At 37.0% G+C, this 24508-nt stretch overlaps 1 protein-coding gene and 1 long non-coding RNA gene across 2 annotated transcripts; one reads left to right on the forward strand and one right to left on the reverse strand.

Moving 5' to 3' along the window:
* Positions 1-1073: 1073 nt before the first annotated feature.
* Positions 1074-20319, reverse strand: LOC144006840 (uncharacterized). The gene is made up of 3 exons (XR_013279952.1): positions 20225-20319; positions 5222-5330; positions 1074-1383 (listed from the first exon to the last, which is right to left on the reverse strand). It is a non-coding gene; the product is annotated as an uncharacterized LOC144006840 (long non-coding RNA).
* On the forward strand, positions 1075-23564 carry grk6 (G protein-coupled receptor kinase 6). Its single transcript, XM_077505900.1, has 16 exons — positions 1075-1344; positions 6378-6473; positions 8997-9109; positions 13761-13838; positions 14229-14329; positions 15625-15717; positions 16133-16196; positions 18377-18517; positions 19242-19432; positions 19510-19547; positions 20632-20721; positions 20824-21032; positions 21309-21446; positions 22009-22146; positions 22259-22393; positions 22780-23564. The coding sequence occupies exons 1-16, from the start codon at positions 1293-1295 to the stop codon at positions 22828-22830; spliced, it is 1728 nt and encodes a 575-aa protein (XP_077362026.1). The 5' UTR covers positions 1075-1292; the 3' UTR covers positions 22831-23564.
* Positions 23565-24508: the final 944 nt, after the last annotated feature.

Genomic DNA, 24508 nt, shown 5'->3' on the forward strand with positions numbered 1-24508 from the left:
GTCCCAAGCGAGCAGTGTCAGAGGAATAACCATGACTATAAAGAAACTACAAACAAGTATGAGATCTAAACCTATGGATCGAATTTAGAGCTTCATAGAGGCATTTTTTTTTTGTTTCTAAATAAGTTGCACTCTTCATTTTATTTTGCTTAGTTCCAGTCAGGTGACCAAAACACAATAATTATTATAGATTATTAGTTTTCATTGGTAACACAAAAAGACAAAAAAAAAGAAAGTTATTTAATAATACATGCATGTTATTATTGTTTTATTGGTAAATGTTGATGCCATCTGTGATGAGGATTTATCCACTAGAATCATAAGTGAGCTGTTCCAGAGAATTCATTGTTGTAGCTATTAAAACACCTGAAATGTGATCATTTTCATCAAGCCATTATATTTTGCTAAATATGCTGTATTACATATGAAACATTGCTCCAAATGCCCTTTGTTTCTGTTTTTGCTGGTGCGGCCTTTGAAGCCCGTGCAACACTACTGACATGATGCTGTTTCATTAACAACAAGCCACTCAATACTGCATTATAAGTTTGGAGTGAAGACCAGATCAATAACTCTATCAACCTGACAATGTGTGAGCCGCTGCCGTCATGCCTTGTGCCAGGGCAGTAAAAAGTAAAAAGTGTTTTCTAATGCACCTTTAAAAAACACCGCGGTGCGTTCATTGATCCCCTGCCACAAAGAGCATCTGCCCCGGAGTCGTGATTGATTGATTCCTGGGTTTGTAAGCAGTTCATCCAATCTCACGGCCACATGCGGAGGAAGCCGAGAGGAGAACATGAGTGTTTTTGTAGTAGACCACATATGAATATATATGATTAGGTAATATTGTGTGATTAATTACTCAAAACATTTTAATCGTTTGACAGCAGTAACATTCACCATAAGGTGATACATGTAACCAACCAAGAGAAAATCCAGACAGCTACGGGGAAAACATGCAAATTATTATTTTGTTTTATTTTATTTTGAAATCGGGGTTACGGGAAGTCGAATCTGAAGATTCAGATACACTTTTATTTTGAAATGCAGGAGGAAGGGGGGGGAGGGGGAGGAGGTGGGCGCACAAGTGCGGATGTCACCGGACAGGACTGCGGTGGGAAAGCAGGAACTGAGGGCTCAATCTTCCCCCTCGGGCCGGCCGGTAAGAGGAGGTGGTGGACGGTGTGTGTTGAAAGAAGTTGGAATCCGCCCGGGAGAGGAGGGGGTGGCGGTTCGGTTCTGCGGAGCTCGGCCCCGGCGTCGCCGCGGTTAAATTCGACCAGAGAGCCAACATGGAGCTGGAGAACATCGTGGCCAACACGGTGTTACTGAAAGCACGGGAAGGTGAGGATGGAGACGGCCGATTGACAGCTCCGATCGTCGCTAGGGGTGGCAGAATATGTGGGGGAACAAACCTCTTGGTCAGTGCTTTAGTGGTGACATATTCACTAGTAGTTACTACTTACTGAATGATTTTGCGATGTTCTCTGTTTACGAGCAGAACTCCATTTGAAAACCTAGTAATACAAATTTTGCAGTCGCCACCCTTACATACTCGCCTACTATAAACCAAGGCATTGTACGATCAGGTAAATTAACACCGAGTTATTAATTCGGCATAGAAATATTGTGTTATTTAAGTTCCTGATTACTGTTAAAGCTCCGGTCTTCCAACTGTCATTACATTGCTGTTGTACGGAACTCCGTTTGAAAACCGATCAATTTAAAATTTTCTCTTTCCTTCCTAACATATACGCCTCTTCCTTTCCATCAAATGTAATGTAAAATCAGACTAATTAGCACCTACTGGTTGATGCGGCGGAGAATTACTTATTTAAAGTTCACATTACCGTGTCTTCCTTGCTTAATAGATGTTTCTGTCAATTACAGAGCTGAAGTGCAGAATTCCATTTGAAAACGGAGCAGTTAAAATTTCCTGTTATCCCATGAACCAATATAAAGCACCACCTAACAGTATTTAAGCTTAGGTGATCCTTTTTACCCACAAGAGGAACACACCTAGTTATTGATTTTACATAATTATAATGTCATAACTGTTTAGTTAGTTTAGTTGGTTGGAAAATCAGTTGAAAGTAGGACCTGTTGAGTATCTGGTGATTGAAATATAGTTATTGAAATTGATTGATTACTGATTAGTGAAGCTAATTTCTTCCAACTAATAACGGTGCACATAGTGCAGAACTCCATTTGAAAATTGAGCATTTTAAAGTTTGCTATCACCTCCCTCACTTATCCGACTCCGATAAACTAGTATAATGTACGAAATGACTCAATAGCATGTGGTTATTGATTCGGCAAAGTAATATAGTGTTTTGTTTTGTTTTTTAATGGCTCAGCAACCAGTCCTGGTTGTCCCCCGCCGACTGCCCAGAGCCAGCTGAGATAGGCGCCAGCACCCCCCGCGACCCTTGTGAGGAATAAGCGGTCAAGAAAATGGATGGATGAATGGATGGATGGATGGATGGCTCAGGTTGCCTGTGAAATATGAGTGTCGCGACTTATTGAGTTTTTCCTGGTTGATGTTGCAGCATCGTCTTGTTGCTTTGCGAAACAGGATGTTGAGAGTGAGCAAATTGTACTTTTGTGGGTAGACGCGCAATGTCTGATTTGACTCTTTTGTGTCACGACGACAGCGTGGATTTGAAAGGATAGGATATCGGTGGGCCGCACAAAGCTCTTATATTCAATATCAAAAAGTATTTTGATTGCAATTTTCCCCCCTCAATATTGTGATTATTTTTTCAAGATCTTCTTCCAGCTACATCATGAACCGTCATCTGCGTCTGGCTAAAAATTCCCGCATTTCAGTTTACAAGAACTCCATAATAATCAATTTAAGACCATTTCTTTTCATTTGTTATTTCATAAAGATGCTCCGACAATTAAAAAAAAAAAAAAAAAAAAGGGTGAAATTGTGAATGACTGTTGAAAAACAGAATAAAACTCTGACAAGGACAAAGACGGTGCTTGAACGCCCACGTGTAAGCCGAGCTGTGTTTGTTCACTGTACATTAATCTAGTCAGCTTTAATGGCCGAGAGTGAACGTTGTTATACTCGGGGCAAGATGCTTCCTATTAGCGGCAGAGGCGCCGTTCCTATGAGTTCAATCAACCTCACCACAAAAGATTTCATTATGCTGTTTTTTTTTTTGTTTGTCTCAGGCAAGCCCATCAGAAGATTTATGCAGATGCTTGATCGTTTTCTGGCGTCCCGATGTCTCTTGAATCTAGGGATGTCACGATACCAGAAATTTAGTAGTCGGTACAATTTTCTATGCCATTTCGATACCACGGTAAAAATAGAAAATAAATAATAAATCCCATGTACTTCAACATACACTCCTTTACCAGAAGTAATCAAACAATGACACTGTGTGCTTTAACAGAACAATTGGCATGTGGCTTTAAAGCATTAAAATAAAATACTGTGCATTCAAGTATTACACAATAGAGTAAACAATAAAATAAAATACTGTGCATGTACTACAGACTAGCTTTAAGTATTAAACACTAAAAAAAAAGTGTCACAGTGCATATAGCATTAAAAAAAATAAAGAAAAATAAAAACAAAAAATATCATACTATGCTTACTTACCAACCAGTTGCAGCACGTAGCCTACTAAAAAATAAAGAAAAAGAAAAATATCAAACTATGCTTACTACGTGCTTTGTAGCACGTAGCCTTCTTCAAGTATTAAACAGTAAACTAAAATAATGTGCATCAGTGCGTGTAGCCTTCAAGTATAAAACAACCTAAATGTTGCTGTCAGGTATAAACACACACAAACAAACAAAATAACGAACGAGTGTGGGGGTCATCATACTAACGTTATTAGTTTAGATATGGGCAACAGTGATAACGTGGGAATTCAAAAGCACTCACTTTTAATTCTTTGTACAAGTCTGGATATCGATCTTTTAGATGTTTCGCTAAGTTGGATGTGCCCCCCCCCCCCCCCCCCCCCCCCTTCGTCTGGAAACGGTTTGGCATCTTTTGTATACAGGTATTTAAGGATCCATTATGAATCCCTGCTCATCAACCTCAAATCCAAAGTACTTCCATATGCGACTTGTGGCGTTTTTCTTCTCAATTAATTGAAGGGCAGCTGCTGCTGCAGTTGAAGACAACACAGATGTGCGGGCTACTGCCATGTTGCACGCTTTAACTGTTAGTGGCAGGGTAGTCACGTGACGTCATTAGAAAATATTTAAAAATTAAAAAATATTTACTGTAGAAAACGATAGAGAGCTGTGGTACTTGCTTAAGTTTCCATTTTACTTATTGAAGACTACTGATAACCTTGGGAGCTCCCTGAACGTTTTGTTTGAAATTTAAAAGGATGTCAGTTGCATAACATACAAAAAAAGAAACTTATACATTTTGAAAAGTCTAAAAAAAAAGTTCAATAAACATGCTTTAAGACATTGGCAAGTGTAATTTGCATCTAATAAAAATGTTGCTTTTCTTGTTGAAGTGAAGGGAGGAGTTTCATTTAGTCGGGTCCGAGGATTTAAGCAATTTAACAGCTAGTGGGCATTTTGGTGCTCTGGTCCAGGAGGCTACTACTTGCGAATGACACATGCCTAATAGTTGGGCCTAGTAGTGTTGCTACAGCACTAGAAAGGCTTTTGTTTCAAATGATTTAATTAAACCATGCATGATGTGCAATTTTTCCATTTAATGTAGTCTGACATTCAGCTGCTTTTATTCCAACCCTGAGAATTTTTCCAAATTTGCCACATAATAATAAAAACACCACAGCAAAGGCTGGCCTTGTCCCAAGGAGATCTGTGTCTTCTTGTTTTGCCCGTAGGGTTGGTGGCAATCCCCTGCCCGTCGAATAAATCACAGATTTCCCCCCCCCCAAAAAAACAACCAAAACAAAACAAACAAACAAAAAAAAACACCCATTTGCTGCATTGGTGCTGACTGTCAATCAGATTTACGAGCGTTGTTGTAAAAAGCCTGCGTGGCAAAACAGGAAGCGCCACCTCCATGCTGTCCACCTTTTTTCAGCACCCGTGACGCGCTTTAAAATGACTTGGATTCCACAGTGCTGTTGAGTCTCCCCTGTTCTATCACGGTCCAACGTTAGCACTTAATCTTTTTTTTTTTTTTTTTTTTTTTTTTTAAACAATACAATATACAAGCAAGTCCAAATTTAGGGTTGTGTGCCTTGAGTGTAGTACTGTGTTGTACCTCAACATGGTGGGTAGCACTGAATTCTACTGGAAGAGTTGCAGCTCAATTAAGAGCAAGAAGAAGAGGCAGAGAAGGTCCCCAACTGGTAGTACTGCAGTCGTCGTTCCTGCAGAGCAGAGATAATACTTTTGCCTGTGGGGATTGTTGTACGCTGTGCCGTTTGTTAAAGTAGCAATTGTTTAACGGTTTCTAATTAATTACAGAACATGTATGCTAATTTCTGTTAGCTTGTCTGTGGTGTTTCACATTCTACATTGGCATGAAGCTTGTGGACTTTCATTTTATGAAATAATATTGTTTGGTATTGATGTCTGATATTACATTTTTCAAAATGATACTAGTAGATTCACTCTTTGAGTACTCAGTTACGCATCGATACAGAGTACCGATTCCTCTTGTACTTTTGATATATAAAATTTACATGATGACATAGAAGTGCGTACAAAGACATTTATTTCATAAACAGATGATAAGCCAATGTCATTTTTTTTTTTTTGCCTTAAAGGGATACTTGATCCATTGAGCCATTTTCAGCAGTTAAAAGTTTATATTTTGTCCAGAATGAATTTGATAACTTAATTATTATTCATGCACAATTTATTTTCTACTTGCTGTCGACTGATGATGACGACATCACCTGTGCTGAGGGAGTAGGTCACGATTGGTCTTTACCGACTTCCTCAGCACAGGTGATGTCATCTTCAGTTGACAACAAGTGGGAAAAATAGCTTTTAAAGGTATTAATAGTACAATAAAAAATAATGAAGTCATCAAATTAATTCTGGATAAAATATTAACTTTTTTTACTTTTCCCTTTATTGAATGAGCCAAAGCACATTTTTCACATTAGAAAAATCTCACCATACCAAAATGGCGCAAAAATTATACTACGTTAAGTTGTGCTATTTGGAACTATATGTCACGGTCGAAAGATATAAAAATAAATAACGCTGTTCAAACTACTGAAGTGGAATTGGATATTTTCCCAAGCTTTGATAATTTTGACTTTTGGACATCAACAGTAAGCGCCGGCATTTAAGGTGTTTTTATCAGTTGATCCAGTGTTTACCGTGTGTGTATAAGCACTAATAACGATCATCAACAGCAAAAGTATTTGATATCAATAATTCATAATGGTCTGTGTTGTTTGCAGGAGGCGGTGGAAACAGGAAAGGAAAGAGCAAGAAGTGGAAGCAGATGCTGCAGTTCCCTCACATCAGTTTGTGTGACGAGCTGCGACAAGCCACTGGTAAATGCGTTGCAATATCATACGCTATACAAGATAAAAAATAAAAATAAAAATAAAAAGTTATTTAAGCAGCCCGGAACTCGAATGGACCCAATTCTATAATAATGTTTCATGTTAATAATAATAATAATAATTATAATAATAATAATAATATCATCATCATCATCATTACTATTATTATTATTATTATTATTATTATTATTATTATTATTATTATTATTATTATTATTATTATTTTTAATTTTATTGCAGAAATAAATAGAAATTTGCATTGTTCATTCTTTATGTTGGGGTACTTTGACCAAAAGCATGTCACAGGCATGTTATTAACAGTACACACAAGGGAGCTCTTTTAAATTGAAAAACAAACAAACAAACAATTTGTCTCTTTTACGCATCAATCCAGAAGACTCCGAGGCGTGTTGCTCTCTGCCGTGTAACAACAAGCGCTTCTCTGCCGAAGGCTTCCATGCAAATGTCCGCCTTTGAATTTGAATGAGTCAAATGGCCACCTAATGACTGTGCAAGGCAGGAAGGAAGTCCTGTGAGAGCACAAGAAATGTTGCCATGTACGTTGTGAACCCCCACTTTGCGTGGCGAGGTACATGTCAGTGCGTCTGTTATTACGAAAGTTGGAGTATATTACACGCTCTTGAGAAAGACTTTGGCAGGAAACCGTCAACTTCCTTGTTTGGCAGCAGCAGCTTCTTCTTCTTTTTTCTTTTTTTTTTTTTTTTACCATATGACATCACAAATGTTGCACAATAAGGAGCTCTTCAGGTGGATTTAAACTCACCAGGTGTGAATCTACATTGAAAGCTTCAGTAACGGGAGACGACCCCCCCCCCACACCACATGCTCCTCACTTGTACAGCTTGTTCTGAACAGTTGATTTTTGCATGTTTGTATGTCGCACCTCCTGCGGTCTATGGACAGAAAAAGTATTCACACACAGTACTTAACTCATTTACTCCCAAAAACGTATAAATATGTTCTACTTTAAATGGTTTAAGTGTCCCAAAGACGTATTTATACGTCTTTTATGTTTTTTTGTTTTTTGTTTTGTTTTTTTCCAGAAGTCTTTGATGAAGCCTCTCAACTGCAAACGGTTGAAGAAATGGCTGTTACACAACAGCAGGTGGCAGAGTATAAGAGATCAACCAGGCACATGTTGAAAACAAGATTTCCCCTCAGTTCTAAATAAATTTGTGATGAAACTTAGCTATATTCTAATACTAATTGCTGCAAAATGGAAACGGATAGAATTTTTTTTTTTCCCTGATGAAAGAAGAAACTTTAATCTTTTTTGGTAGGTTACATGTTTTTTATAACAATAGAACACAATATTCTGTGGGCTTTGCAAAATCAGTCCACATACAGTAAAACAGCCGGGGGCGAACGGGATTGTTCTGTGAAAATGGCTGGGAGTGAATGAGTTAAGTACAAGTACAGATACTTTTTTTTTTTAGTAATTTATTATTAAATTAATCCACAACTATTTTAGAGTAATCATTTGGAGCCAGTTTTTTAATGTATTTTTATGTTTTTTATGTATTGTCCAAATCCTCTGATTTCAGTATATCAACAGTAATTGCTCACCATTTCTACATGAAAGAAGACTGATTATGTTCTGTGTTTAATCCAAATAAGACATTTGCAAACATGTTTTTACTTTAGAAAACAATGACCGAATTGGGAACATTAATCCAATTTTTTTTTAAATCACTATATGCGTACAAACTACGAAATAAACACCAATCACTGGTTAATAAGCACTAATCAGGGGAAAATGCTTGTGTTAATGCAACATTAAAATAAATCGGATTAGTCGATTAATCGATTGAATAATCGAAAGAGTAATTGATTCTAAAAAATATTTGTTAGTGACAGCACTAATAATTTATTGCTTGTGTTTGTTAAAAAATGAGGACCTTGAAAAATATAATCACGTTAAATTAAAATTGCAATATCAACAACAACAACAAAAATAAAAATCACAGGTGGTTTTTCAAAATGTGTTCAAAAAACATGATGTGGTATTCCTTGGATCATGACAACTGAAGACTAGGCAGAATTTTTGGAGAGGGCATTTGTTATTGGATCTCATTACGACACAAAATGTTGGTTTCTGTAAAAAATGAAAATAAAATAAAAATAGATAAGTGGTCAATTTCCCACAATGCAACTCGCGTTCGAACCTTTTATCTCAATTTTCCTGAGCCACTGGTGACATACTCCCCCAAGAAATTCAACAATTGCTTTCCCAGTAGTTTGTGTGTGAAATATCAGAAATTGATTTGAATCTGTGGAGATACAGATGCTATTTTTTTTTTAAGCATTTCCTTTTGGTTAATATCCTGGAAGGAAAATGTGAACCCGACAAAGATTCTCAGAATGTGTGTCGCTTGTGGCTCTCTGACGACTTTCATGATATTTGAGAGGACAATGTAACCTAAAAGGTGTCCTCAATTGACTTTTTTTGTTGTTGTTGTTTTTTTGTTTTCTTTTCTGGTCAACGAACAGAGAAAGACTACAGCAGCCTGTGCGAACGGCAGCCCATCGGACGCTTGCTCTTCCGGCAGTTTTGCGACACTCGGCCCGAGTTGAGGCGCTGCGTCAGGTTTCTGGATGGCGTGGTAAGATTGAGTGCTGTCACTAGCTAGTAGAATCGATTCAATCGACTCATGGAGGAATCGGATTCATTTTAATTTTGCATTAACGTGTATTACAAAAGCATGTTTTCTGATTACTGTTTATTAACGAGTGATTGGTGGTTATTTCGTACCTTGTGTTTGTATAGTGATAAAAAAAAAGGGAGTATTGATGTTGTACTGTTACCAGTTTGGTCATTATTTTCCAAAGTAAAAACAGATGTTTGCAAATGTCTCATTTTGATTAAACCCAGAAGATAATCAGACTTCTTTCATGAAGGACTACAGAAATCATTACACAATTACTCCTGATATGCAGAAATCAGAGGATTCGGACAAGGGAATGCTGAAGCATTCCCACATATGCTATTGTGATTTTTATTCCCCACACTTTTTTGCTGCCAAATAACTCCCACATAATACTTCCAATTTACATTGTTCAAATTTCAACTAGCTTAAAAAATTCACGCCTCCCGGGGTATATATATAGTCTGATTCCACATTACTTACAGTATTTGCACAATTTAACATTTAATAATTTTTTTCCATTCATTTTGAATGGGACACTCATTGAACTTTTTCTAAGTATCACTTTCCACGCCCACTTCCATCCATATAACTTATCATCATTCCCAGGTGTCTGATACTGCTCGGTGGCACAGTCGGTAAAGCGCATTGTCCAGTAACCAGGAGGTTATAATTTCATAATTTATCTCTCAATGTGCTTTCAGCATTTCCACGCAATTTCTCCAGAAATTGCACTTAGTCTAGACTTAGACGTAGACTTAGACTTGACTTTATTGATCCCTTTGGGATGGCTCCCTCTGGGAAATTTACATGTCCAGCAGCAATGAGAACAGATAATAACATAATAATAATTCAATCAATCAATAAATAGGTTATTACACCAGAGATTGAATTAGTAATAATAATAATAATAATAATAATAATAATAGAATGAAAAATAAAAATTCAATCAATCGATAAATGAGGTTATTCTAGAGAATATAGTTGTTGTTTGACTTGTTTATCAATTACTTGCCGGTTAATCGATTAATTTTGACAGCTGTAGTAAGATTTGACATACGGTGAACCCCCGTTTATTAAACTTTGTATATTTAAAGATCATATTACTGGCCTTTCCATACAGCGAGTTTAGCGAGCGGGACGGCCCGGCGCTTACAAGTCGTTCCTGTTCTCCAAACACCAAGATTTGTTGCGAATAGAGCACGCGCAGGCGAGAAACTAATGCCCCGCCCCAATTCAATCCAAGTATTCCGAATCTGTTTATATGAACAAATATTCGGGTTACAAAAGGGCTAACCCAGGGGTAAGAGCATATTCGTTTCTTTGTGCGTGGCCTTTGAAAGGATTATAAGCTGCATGTGAACATCCTGAAGGCGTGTGTACCATCACGTGTACTGTAAAAATCAATAAAAAAGAAGAAGAAAAAAACGACTCGCTGAAAAATATGCAATTAGCGAGCACACGCAGGATGAGCCGCGCTACTGTCGCATGCGTGTCTTGTGTTGCAGTTGTTCCCGGGCTTGCACTTTAGCGCACAATGACTCAAGTGTGAGGCAGCCAGTGGGGAAGTGGATCAGGTGATAGACAACAATTTCATAGCTTAATTTGAATTTGCTAAAAAAAAATAAGCCTGGGTCAAAATGTGTCAGTGCGGGTTGAATTTGTGTTACAGCCGTCCTTTTTTAAATGAGACATGTTATCCCAAACTGTCACTTGGGTTTCTGGAGAAGCGGTTCACTAATCAAGCATGAAATTAACTCTTTTACTGCCTCACGTTATCCAAAAAACAACCCCGACAGTGCCAGCCAATTTCGAGCATTTTAACTAATATTGTGTACTTTTACTACACAACATTGGTGGATACCACATGAAATATCGCATTCCATTTTTTATTTAGAAAAAAAAGTGTGTTTCTAACTTATTCTGTTCTTTAGTAATCACCATTTGAAAATGTGTAATTTGAGAAAACAAGCTTTTTGTGAAAAGATACATTTTCTCCACAACAGTTACTTTTGACACTAATATTTTTTTTTGTTTGGTCTGTGAATTAGATTAAATATAACAATGTAACAAAAGCTTTGATCATTCATGTCATCCTTGTAAACGTTCTATTTCGTCAGATTCCGTCATGTTTCATTGTAATTTCATACACCGTGAGCCCATTGAAAAGAGTTACAATGCTGCCATCTGCTGGCCATAGTTAGTGGCTGTTTTTGATTCCACAATCCATTGACCAGGCAGGGCTGCACTTAGCACTTTTCATTGATTTAAAAAAAAATAAAAAAATAAAAAAAGTAGTTGACGTCATTTAATGTTTATGGCGGCATACACCGTGATTTTAGTCATCGTTATTAAACAAACGTTTTTGGCGGTCAAAGAGATAAAATGCTGTCATCTTGTCATCTTGCTGTAATATGATGTAGGGCCGGGCAATAAATCAAATTCATTCGATTAATTGTCACTTTGAAAATCGAATTGTTGAAAATTTGCTCAAACGTGAAATCTAATTTTGTCTTCTGGATTATGAAGAGTTGTTGTTCGCATGTTGCATTACATCCAGATGTTATTGCGAGTTCTAATTTTGAATGCTAAGTTTATGGTTAAAGGGATTTAGAATCAGTTCAGTGTACATAATTGTTGCCTAAGCATTTTGCACAGGAATTATATTGGAATAAATTAAACCTCTAAATAAAGTTTATTAGATTAAAATCAATGAAAATCATAATCATCCTGAATGACTGAAAAAAATTTAGATCTTTTTTGGCCAGCCCTAATATGATGTAACAGGGGCTAATTTACAAAAAAAAAAAAACAAACAAACAAACAAACAAAACAAAACAAAACAAAAATTGCCCGGGCTCAGAGTTAGATATAGTAACTGCATAAATCTTGGCAAACTAAAAGTGGCTAATACAGCTAAAACATCATCATCACCACATTATCATCATGAGACATAGTAACTGCATAAGCATCATACAGGCATAACACAATGAACCCAATGACCCAACCCAAAACACAATCATAACATTAGCACTGTTTTTTTCTGACCGTGTAACTAAAGGTAGCCTATCGTAGCTTTCTTTACCCGCAGGATGAGCCATCACAGTCAATATATTGATCAATATCCACGATGAGGCCAAATTTGTATTGAAATGATGGACTGGACTGGTTTGCTCGTGCATCAGAGCGGCTCCAGCCTGACCGGGTCGGATTTAAACGGCTCTCAGCAGCTCACATTAAAGAGCTCCTCGAACCCTTTCTGGTGACCACTTCCTGCCCGCCTGGAGACTGAGACGGTAAAAGCGGCATCTTATGTTGTCACTTAGCGTTCGCTCGCTCGTTAGGCGGCGCGGAGGAAGCACTTTGCAGGCTTCCGGGCAGGCTCGGCTAGTTCACAAGTGCTGGATGCAGTCGCTTGCTTGCTTCATAAATCAAGCGGCATTCAAACCTGCTTTCTTCTGGTGGCTGGCATTTTTAAGAATGCTGCCACCTGCTGGCCATTACAATATTTATGCTTTTTCCTCTTGGGGGCCGTTTCAGATTTATTTAAAAAAAATAAAAAATTCTGGGACTTGGTTTGTGCACTTTCTTTTGCGTCTGTTTGCTTTGATAAAAATGTTTTTTGATATATTTTTCAATCACGTATGTGAAAAGAATTACTGACTTACGTAAATATTGAAACTGTACATAATGTTAGTGGTTTTTATTTATTTATTTATTTATTTATTTTTTAATCCGCTACAATTAATGTGTTAAAATGATAAATTTGGGTTTAATCTTTTAGAGCTGTTTTGTTTACAAATATTTATTGTGGTACTAATTTTGTTCAACATTTACATGCACTACATTTTTATTGGATTATTAAAATGAAGTTTTTAATTTTAATGCTACAATGATATTAGCCAAGTATTTTCTGGCGGGTGGTTTGATGTAAAATGTTTGAGAGCCACTAATCTAAAATAATAATAATAATAATAATAATAAAAAATAAAAAATTGAAATAAAAGAAAATATTGAAAAAATTGCAACATAATAATTTAATTAATTATTAATTTTTGTTTTTTTGTTAATGACATTTTAAAATTATCATTATTTCAGTCACATAATACTACAAGATAATATTATTATTATTATTATTATTATTATTATTATTATTATCCCTCCATCCATTTTCTTAACTGCTTACTCCTCACAACGTGCAATAAATTTTTATTGGATTATTATTAAGTACAGTTTTTAATTTTAATGTTACAATGATGTACAATAATATTAGCCAAGTATTTTCTGAGGGGCGGTTTGATGTAAAATGTTTGAGAACCACTGATCTAAAAAATAAAAAATAGAAATAAAAGAAAATGTTGAAAAGAATGCGATGTATTTTTTAAAGATAATTTCTGTTCTTTGTTAATGACATTTTAAAATGATCATTTCAGTCATATAATACTACAAGATGTTATTATTATTATTATTATTATTATCATCATCCATCCATCCATTTTCTTAACCGTTTACTCCTCACAAGGGTCACAGGGTATTATTATTATTATTATTATTATTATTATTATCTCTCTATGAATATGTTATTTTTGTGGACGTGTGTGCCCTGCAGGCGGAGTACGAGGTGGCACCAGATGAGATGAGGAAGGAATGCGGTCAAGAACTCATCGACGTCTACTTCAGTCCAAAGGTCCGCCTCCAAAGTTTATTTATCAGTATTTTTCCACGATAGACGGACATAAAAGTTAAAATAATTTGTACAAAAAAAAAAACAAAAAAAACACGCGGATTCCACATTGACCCGTGCACTACTGCTCGAGGAAATTTTGTGGCAATACTGACTAACTCATTTGTCATGCAAGAAACGGCTTTCGTAACAAGTTTTTTGGGCTTGGTGGGGGTAAAATAGGTCAAAATGGCATTACATGACGCGTTCTGAAAATACCACCTTGAACAATTCAACAGCACAATTCTTTCTTTCATTCTCAAATGAGAAGAAATAACTTAATGTCTCTAAAATAAGTGAGATTGGGTGGCTTTCTGGTTGCTTATTCGTTGTGGCGAACTTTGCGCTTGACAGTCGGAGGAGCACGTGCCCGAGGTGGACGAGAGCGCCGTGGCCCGCTGTGCCGAGCGGCTGCAACATGAGGCGTGCAAGGACCTCTTCAAAGACTCCACCAAGTAAGAGCACACCCCACCAACTGCTTAGGATAGTTTTTATTCACCCTCACTCTCATGTTATACTTTTTAATTCACCCTCATGTTATACAGTTCATCCCTTTTAAAGTTAATCCTTAATAGTACAATGGTACTGTAAAATATTTGTGTTATTTTTTTCCCCATTTGCTTATGACAGAATTTTTTTTAAATTTTTTTAAATTTTTTTTTACTGTAACCAGTCACTCCATTGACCTGTTTAAAATTATATGAAAAAAAAAAAAAAAAAGATTTCCTTTACTGACCTTTATTTTGTTCTTTTTTCTCTTTAAATGGGGCTTATTTTAAATAAAATGTTTTTTTAATGGGGAAACATGCAGCATGTCCACTTTTGTTTGAATTTAAAAACAAATCATAGAAAATATTTTGAAAATATCTAAAAAAAAACAAGGATAGACTTTTTTTGTATAAAATGAATAAAACCTCTGTTGCCCTTATATTTTTTCTTCTTTTTTTTTTAATAAATATTATCGGACTGCTTATTGCTCTCTAAATATTATATTTATTCACTAAGTTGCATCATGAAAAATTAGAAATTGTAACTGCTGAGCAGTTAGCCCATTCAAACTCTGTTGTGAACCAAAACAGCAACACCTACCAATGCATCTAAACAGTATTAACTCATTTGCTCCCAAAAACATATAAATATGTTCTATTTTAAATAAGTGTCCCAAAGCTGTATTTATACCTTTTTTTTTTTTTTATGTTTTTTTTTGTTTTGTTTTTTATGCTAGAGCATACAGAAGGATTTGATGCAGCCTCTCAACTACACAGAACTGTTGAAGAAATTGTAGTTATTACACAAACGGCCAGCTGGTGGCAGCAGAGCAAAGGAGATCAACTGGGGCTGTATTGGAAAAAAACTCAATTACTCACAATTCTAAATAGATTTGTGAATGATGACGAAACTCTAAAGCTAATTGCTGCAAAACGTAAACAGATAGAAATGTACTTTTTTTTTCCCTGAAGAAAGAAGAGACTTTAATCTTTCTTTTGGTAAATTGCATGTTTTTATAGCAATAGAACACAATATTCTGTGGGCCTTGCAATATCAGTCAAAATCCAGTAAAACAGAGTGAAGGGGATTGCTTCTGTGAAAATGACTGGGAGTGAATGAGTTAAAGATTGATTTAATTGTGGCTGGTGGGATGTCCATGTCTTTGTTTTAAATGCTGCATTTACTTGACGTAAATAAATAAAAATGGGTATTTGTGTTTGTTTTTGGTGCTTAACACTGCATGCGTATCGTTTCCTCACAGACTGGTCCACGACTTCCTGAGCGTGGCGCCCTTCGCAGACTACCTCGACAGCATGTACTACAACAGGTTCCTCCAGTGGAAATGGCTGGAGAGGTAATCTCCATTCCCTGTGACGTCAAACTGCAAGCTCCGAGCAGAATTATTATTATTTTTTTTTAAACGCGACTTTCACAACAACGAGGCACAGTTGTTGCCTGCAGTTCTGTTGCGTCATACGGGAGCTTTTGAGGTGATGGCAATTACAGGAAGTGAGGCAAGAAGGTGTTTCAGCAGACGTGTGGGGGCACATCCTTCACGTCAGTTCAGCGGAATAGTATCTAGTTTGCTGAAATGGTCATCCTTGACTGTACAGAAAACCAACAGAACAAAAAAAAAACATACATCATTTCTGTTTAAATGGATGACTATGGTTCTGATGGTCGTTTTTTTTTGTTTTTTTTTCTTCTGCACATGGTTTGTGTGATCAGTGACTTGATTGTGTGTTGATTTGTTTGTTTGGGTTTTCCAGGCAACCCGTGACAAAGAATACGTTCAGGCAGTACAGAGTTTTAGGGAAAGGCGGATTTGGAGAGGTGAGTCATTGATGGATTGTCTTAACATCGCAACAAAAAAAAAAAAAAAAAGTGATTTCATACTATATAAATACAAAAAGAAATATAATAATAAATAAAACGTGAAAGCATTATATAATATACAAAAATAATAAATACTAGGCCTGGGTGTTGATTCAAATGTCCTCAATCGATTCGATTTAGATTTTTCTCCCGATTCACTTCAGTTTAATCTGATTAATTATGGAACATCAATTATTCTTAAATATCAAGGACATGATTTAAAAAAAAACTCAACGAACATTAAATTCCAAATTACATTTTGCAGAGGCAGTAGCAGGTTAAATGGTTTATTCAAGAAAGTAACACGCTATAATCACAAGTGTGACACAAACATTGACATCAAGTCGTCTCTTTCATAAATGTAAGAAAATACTTTTAAATTCATGTAAACAGTAAATTTCAAGGAAACAGCAAGATAAAAAAATTGTGTCCTTTAAAATTCTATTTTCTTGTTAATTCATTGGAAAAAAAGACATTGAAATAATCGATTCATGCTTTTATGAATCAATATCGAGCTTGAAAAGGAAAATTGATTCGATATCGATTATTCAATTTTTTTTTAAACAGCCCTAATTAGTGCTGTCAAAGTTAAAGTGTTAACTAATTAATTAATCACAAAAAAATTATCGCATTAATCATGTATTAACACAGATTACTCGCACTATTCATTTTGACTGCAAATGATCCTTTAGCTTGACAGCGGATGGCTACGTTAAAGGTAGCACAGGTTGTGTTTGAACAATAAACATAACATGCATTAAAGTGAAGCCTTTAATAAATGTCTGCGTGTGACATTCAGAATATTTGTTGATGTCAAACTATTGGGGTCATTTTTTTTCCACTTTAAATTATGCAAGTAATTAACTGATTGGAAAAAGAGGAGGATGAGACTTCCTCTTAACATTAAATGCTGAAAAAAATTAACACATAAGAGGTGCATTTTAAATTTTGGCAGGCAAAAAAATGTTGATAAAAAGCCTTTTTAATTAAGCGATTAATCGTGATTAATCAAAACTTTAAGATGTGATTAATCTGATTAAAAAATGTAATCGTTTGACAGCCCTAGCCCTAATAAATACATAGATAAAAAGAGAGAATACATAATTATGCAATATGATCTAAAGGAAAAATAAAATCAACAACTGCGTTTGTGTGAAGCTTATTTATATATTTCCATCAATCAAAGCTCCCATTCATGTGCCACATGGCACTTTCCTTAACATGAAAGATCTTGATCTATATGCGCTGTGTAATTGGCCCCAAAGCGTGTTTGACCTCTCAATGGGTTATCTGTTTGGGGTGCGTTTTATCTATGAGCGCAGGGTCATGAGAAAAGTCGACAAAAGGACGCATTATTACGCATTCCCACCAAAAATACCATATTCTTAGCTCGTGGCCGACTATTTATAAGTGACCCTGCCTTCTCTCGTCTCTCACTAAAGTTGCTTTATTGACACGTGCACGCACATGCTGTAAAAATAAATGATATGTATAGTGGATTTTTGGTGAGAGAAGTGGGATACATATACAGCTGATTTTGATGACTTGACTCTCTGCCAGTCAGTCATCACCCATCACTTAAAAAAAAAAAACAATACAGTACATAGAAGTACAGTTCAATTGTCTTAGAAATTAGATTTTTTTTTTTTTCAAGCGTTTTTTTATTTATTTATTTTTTTTCGTACAATTGAGGTGGGGCTGCTCGATTATTAAGAAAAAAAATGTTTAAACCTAAAACATATTTAGACAAAATTCTTTGCAATACTAAGTATGCAAGTTCCTTTTGGATGAAACAAAATTGATTAATTTTGTTATTTTAAAATAAAATTAAAAAGCGCAAATGCATAAAATTTAAACAACTCAAAATTAGTGTTAATAATCTTTTTTTTTTAACAATTATGCTTGTAATTGTGGAGTGTAATAATTGAAATTGTAATTGAATTTCAATTAATTGCACAGCCCTATCATGAGGTACATATTTTTATTTTCCTGTATTTGCCTGCAGCAATGTTGAAACTGTTCCTAATGTTACAGTGGCTTGCAATATTGTGAAATGTACTTTTTTTAGGATAAGACCTCTGTGTTTAAAAAAAAAAAAATTTAAAGGAGGTGTATTTTTTTGTTTGTTCTTTTTCTAGGTCTGTGCGTGTCAGGTGCGGGCCACGGGGAAAATGTACGCCTGCAAGAAGCTGGAGAAGAAACGAATCAAGAAGCGCAAAGGCGAGTCGATGGCGCTCAACGAGAAACAGATCCTGGAGAAAGTCAACAGTAGATTTGTGGTGAGCCAGCGGATTATTTACACATTTCTATCAGTTGATCCGTACGTCAAACACAAAAAAAAAAAAAAACACATTTGTACTGGTCAACGTGACAAGCAGGCTTACTTGAGGGGAGGGTTCATTAACACCCTTTGGCTTATTTGAATGTGCGTTTGTGTGTGCAACCTGCAGCCGGGGCCCGCATGATTTTCCATCACCAACCTTTTTTTTTTCTCTCTCTCTTATGCTAGTAACAAAGCGCAGTGTCGATTCTCACATTGCAGATCAAAGAGAGCCTCCGTTTGTTTTAATGGCAACCTACCAGGCCATTCCAGTGGTGTGCAAAAGCGGGGTGGGGGGTGATAGGGATAGTTCATATGTTGCTTTGTGAACTCAAAGAATATCCCCCAAAATCTTGTGACAAAGTGTCCCCTCACTGAAGACGCACAGCTGCGAAAAAAAAAACCACACCGCAGAAAATACCTCGGTCCGAATGTTAACGAGCAAAACCACCAAAGCAGAGCGAGGATCTCCTGTTTTTTCTGCGTTACGGCATCGAAATGGCATTTATCCCAGAGAAGATTGAGGGCAGCAAGCAAACAAAGTGCTGCATCCAAGTGGAGACTGTGGAGCCTAATACTGCAGTATTCAGAGTGAAGGCAAAGCAGCAAGCTAACAGACGCAGGGCTGAAACATTCATCCAACTAGGTCAATTTCCCATGAATACTCTCTCGCCCGTCTCCAGGTGAGCTTAGCATACGCTTACGAGACCAAGGACACCCTGTGTCTGGTTCTAACGCTCATGAATGGCGGCGACCTCAAGTTCCACATCTACCACATGGGCGAGGCGGGCTTCGACGAGAGGAGGGCCGTCTTCTACTCGGCCGAGATCTGCTGCGGCCTGGAGGACTTGCACAGGGAGCACATAGTCTACAGGTGAGCGCGCGCCCTAACCTCACCTACACTCGAACTCTGTTTCTGGCTCATATTCATCTCGTTTTTATGCCACACAGGGACCTGAAACCTGAAAACATCTTGTTGGATGACCATGGTGAGACTGAATATTTATTGAGAGGTGCCACTTTATAAATGTAGAGGTTCAGGCTGGCACTCACCAAGCGGTGATTTCGAGGCTGTTTCACGATTAATTCTGATTTTTGGCTCTGCGATTCGGAATTGATTTTCAATTCAAAGCAATTTTTGATTCAAAATCATTTGATTGACAATGATTTTAATCTATAGATATGCAAGAAAAATCGTTATGATCTACTCCAGTCTGGTTTGAAAGATGAATATGACAAATTGAGACTTTAACACATTTCTTGAGTTTTGAATTGTAAAGAAAGTGACTTTATTCCTGGCTCATAGTTCCTGTAGTGTATTCCCTGGACCCTCACTCTAATCAGTCCCCCAAGCAACATGAACGCAAACTTAACAACACTTGTTACAGTATCAAGCCGTTTATTACACTCCAGTTGAGGTTAAGTGTAAAACTAAACACACAAAACGAAGAAAAGAACACACAGTGCACACTTAAACGCAAACACACTTTGTTTAGCTTTTTTCCCTGACTGTAGCTAGCTCAAGGCTAACGCACAACAGAAAGTGCCATTGACTCGCTAATGCTAATTAGCGCGCTACTCGCGGCACTTTTATCACTCAAACTAGGGCTATTCATACAAAAACGCTTCAGGAATGTATACGGACAAGCATGTTAACATTACTCACCGGCATTTGCTCTTCATATGCCGGCCGCAATAAAATAAAATAACTTTTCTTGGCATAACTTCATCGTGACTTTTTTCTTCTACTCTCTAATGTTGCTACAATTTAATAGTGTATCAGTAAGTGCGGCACCACACTGCCCCTACGTGGCCAAATCGTGAACAACATGAACAGCGCTCCCAATAAAGGCACACACACACACAAACAAGGGCAAGACAACATAAAATAATTTAAATAAATTTGGTTTTAGGACATTTTATATTGATTTTTTAATCCTAGTAAATGAGAATCACGATTCTTATGAAAATTGATTTTTATTTTTTATTTTTTTTTGGGCACACCCCTAATTTCAAGCGTGATGATGTTTTAATGTGATTTTTGAGGCATTTAAATATATATATATTTTTAAGGACACATCAGGATATCGGACCTAGGTCTGGCCGTGCACGTACCAGAGGGCCAGACCATCCGGGGCCGCGTAGGAACGGTGGGATACATGGGTAAGAAGAACAACCCACTCTGTGGGAAAACCTAAAATGGCGGCTGCGGTGGTCTAACGCTCTGTTTTTTGGGGGGTTTTTGTGTTTCTTACCGGCCTGCAGCTCCGGAAGTGGTGACCAACGAGTGCTACACCTTCAGCCCCGACTGGTGGGCGCTGGGCTGCCTGCTGTACGAGATGATCGAGGGCCAGTCACCCTTCCAGCAGAGGAAGAAGAAGATCAAACGGGAGGAGGTGGAGCGGCTGGTCAAGGAGGTGCAGGAGGAATACTCGGGGAAGTTCTCGGAGGAGGCCAAGTCGCTCTGTAAGGCGGTGAGTTGAGGGATCGTTAGGCGCACAGACAATTATGGGAATGATCGATTCGTTTTGTGTTCCTCAGTCATGTTTGTTAGCCTGATCCCACTGACAACATGCAAAACACTCTAATAAGCCTCTTAGCTATGCCTAATCAATTGGATCAACAGGATCATCTCAGAATATTCTGTCAGTCACCCATTGACTTCAATTCAAAGGGAGGAAAAATGCTCAATTTCAGCCCGATTTGTTTTCCTCCAAAATAACCTTTTTGTTCTTTCTCGCTGTTTCCAGCTATTGGCTAAAGACCCCAGGGAGAGACTGGGCTGCCAGGGAGGCGGAGCTTCAGAGGTTAAAGCACACCCCATCTTTCAGTCCATCAATTTCAAAAGGCTGGAGGCCGGAATGTTGCCGGCGCCTTTCATTCCTGACGTAAGTCCTCCCAAGCAGCGGTCGCCGACCTTTTTTTTCCGTCCATAACTTTCACTTAGCTGATTATTAAAATGCTGCTAACACAAATCCACTGTGTATGTTTATGTTGCTGTATTGGAAGCATAAACACCAACAAGGGTGACAATGTTTTAATGTTGTAATGCTTATCATAAATGCTAACATACGAGTTTTATTTTCAGTAGCACAATAAACATGAAAATGGAACTATATTTAAGTGTCCTCCTGAAATGCTTTGCTAGCTTAGCGTTAGCAACCAAGCTAATTAGCATATTGACATGCATCAAGAGTCCGTCGGAGACAAGTTGAAACAGAGAGAATCCGGTCACCTTTCAAAACAAAATGCTTTTTAGCCTCAGATAAACCGGAAGTACTGTAAGTTTTTTTGTTTTTTGTTTTATCTTTCAACTGTATAAACTATTAATATAGGCAGTTATAACTTTATCCCTTGTCATGATTTTTTTTTTTTCCCACAGAAATTCATCTCTCGATTGTATTCAATGTTCAACATTTTTTGTTTTGTTTTTTTTGTTCCATGTTGCAGCCACAGGCCATCTACTGTAAAGACGTGCTGGACATCGAGCAGTTCTCCACCGTCAAAGGCGTGGAACTCGAGCCCAAAGACGACTCCTTCTACAGCAAAGTGTCCACGGGCAGCGTCTCCATTCCCTGGCAGGACGAGGTGACGCTACCAACATCAATAACAATACCGATAGTATTAAAAAAAAACAAAAAATGCATTTAAAAAATATTCGTCATGTTTTAAAGTCTTCTTATTTGTCTTTGTGCTGCAGATGATCGAGACGGAATGCTTCGCAGAGCTTAATGTTTTCTACCCGGACGGTACGGTTCCCCCGGATCTGGACTGGCGAGGACAACCGTCTCCACCCCCAAAACAGGGACTTTTGCAGCGACTATTTGGCAGACAGGTGGGTGGTCCCAACCAGCGTTATATTAGGTTTGGGATTTTTCATGACAGTTTTATTTTATTTTTTCATTGTTGTTATTTAAACTCAGTTAATTTTAATTAATTTTTAAAGAATGTTTGTTCAGTTTAATTAGTTTAATGCTTTGGTTTAGTTTTCATATTAGTTTTATTTTTTTGACTGTTTGACTTTCTATCTTTTGTACAGCAATATTGAAATAAATGCATTTAAAATGAACCCGGAAAGTGTGATATTATGATATTGTCACACAAAAATATATTTGCTGTAGTTTTCACTTTTTTTTTAAATAATTTTTTTGTTATTTTATTTCGTAAATGAATCTGTTGCCGATTGTCTCACTTCCTGTCCTACTGTATCGCCCCCTGCAGGAATGCTGTGGTAACTGCAGTGACAGTGATGACGAGCCAACCAGGCTGTGACACAAATGCACACACACGCACACCATATTTGTTTACAACCTTTTGCACATTTGTATTTGAAAGATAGTCAACCTCTAAATGTTCGAATGTATTTTCATCATAGCCATAATAATGATGTGTTTTATTATTTAAAAAAACAACAACAAAAAACATCACAGCCGAGGCTTTTTCCCTCCCTGGAGCGAGAGCAGCGGAACAATCAAATCCAGAGGGGGGGGAAAAAAAAAAAAAGTGCCTTGCTGGAGGGCACTAATGACAATAATACTTAGTAGAGATGGCGAAGCCTTCTTCTGTTTGTCCAGGGACTAAAACAAGTGACTTTCGACTCTGCTGTGACCAACTTTACTCAACTTTTAGTCTGTGTCTTTTATTTTTGGTTTCACTTAAAAGATCTCAAAGTGAAGCCCTCAGATGTTTATATATATATATATATATATATATATATATATATATAAATGTACTGTACTTTTTTTTTTTTTTTGCTCATCACAGAGAAACTGGCTTCCAGTTGATGTACTATATGATGGGATGCAACTAACTGTATAAAATGTATATATTTAAAAAAACAAAAACATGCAGTGAAACCCTGTTTATTGTGGGGAATACATGCCAGACCCACCCGCAATCTGTACAAAGCTGAAGTATATAAAAAGACCTTATTTTATTCTCTTTTACCCCACCTGCTTTCATCACATTTAAGACGACATACTTATTAAAACACGTTTTAAAGTGTTCCTCAGTGCCTCCTCACTCTCAGTGTCGCAAAATGGGAGACGTTCGTATAACATCACTTGTACGGAACGAAAAGATGACTCTAGCTCGAGCGCGTTTCCAACAAAAAGAGGTCAAACATGCTTGCGTCAAGGTATTTGTTTAAAAAATGATACATTAAACAAGAAATTTAAACGTTGAATATTCAAACAGCAAAATGTTCAATCAAATTGTATACAGTAATATAATGACATCAGCTAGCTTAATGCTAACGTACAATTCGAAAGGCCATAGCGAGCTCATGGACATGAGCAGGGATTAAACCTTCGAAGAACTGCTACTTAAACACATCTACATGCAGTAGAGCTTAGTGCTGCCTGAAATGGATGAAATGAATGAAAGGGGGGTGGGGGGTGTAGCTGCGGTTCACTGTATTTTGAGTGAAAACGTTTTGTATTTGTTTTGTTTTGTTTTAGGACAAGGGAGAACGAACATGTACACAAAAATATATATATATATGTACTTTCACCGATGTTTATTTTGGTTAGTTGTACAGCTTGATTAAGGAGGAGTACGAGGACCACAATGAAGAAGAGGGGGGAAAAAATTGTTGTTGTGGTTCATTGAAAATAATTTAATCCATCTTCATAACGTTTTTGTTGGCTTTTCAGTGTGGCCATCTCGCGTTATTACTTCCTCCACTGGTTGTACGTACAGCAGCCATTAGAGGGCATCAGTGTTTTGAATATAAGAATGAGCACAGTCGATCTCTGCTAATTGTGCGACCATGTCACAAAGACGCTGAGAAAAAACAGTGACAAGATTTACGATGGTCTCCTCCTCAAATGAACCACGTTATTCAAACTCTGTCCTTTGTGAAGAGCAGCTTAAACTCCATGTACTACTACACTCTGTTCTCACATAGTTGAACAACTTTGGAATACTAGTTGAACAACAGCATTTTACA

The sequence above is a fragment of the Festucalex cinctus genome, chromosome 18, assembly GCF_051991245.1.
Source record: "Festucalex cinctus isolate MCC-2025b chromosome 18, RoL_Fcin_1.0, whole genome shotgun sequence".
In the NCBI taxonomy this organism is placed as follows: domain Eukaryota; kingdom Metazoa; phylum Chordata; class Actinopteri; order Syngnathiformes; family Syngnathidae; genus Festucalex; species Festucalex cinctus.

Coding starts and splice junctions, on each gene's coding strand:
- grk6 (XM_077505900.1), top strand. CDS start 1,293: ATGGAGCTGGAGAACATCGTGGCCAACACGGTGTTACTGAAAGCACGG. Junction 15,718..16,132: donor CAGTGGAAATGGCTGGAGAG/GTAATCTCCATT, acceptor TGGGTTTTCCAG/GCAACCCGTGACAAAGAATA. Junction 18,518..19,241: donor AAGTCAACAGTAGATTTGTG/GTGAGCCAGCGG, acceptor GCCCGTCTCCAG/GTGAGCTTAGCATACGCTTA.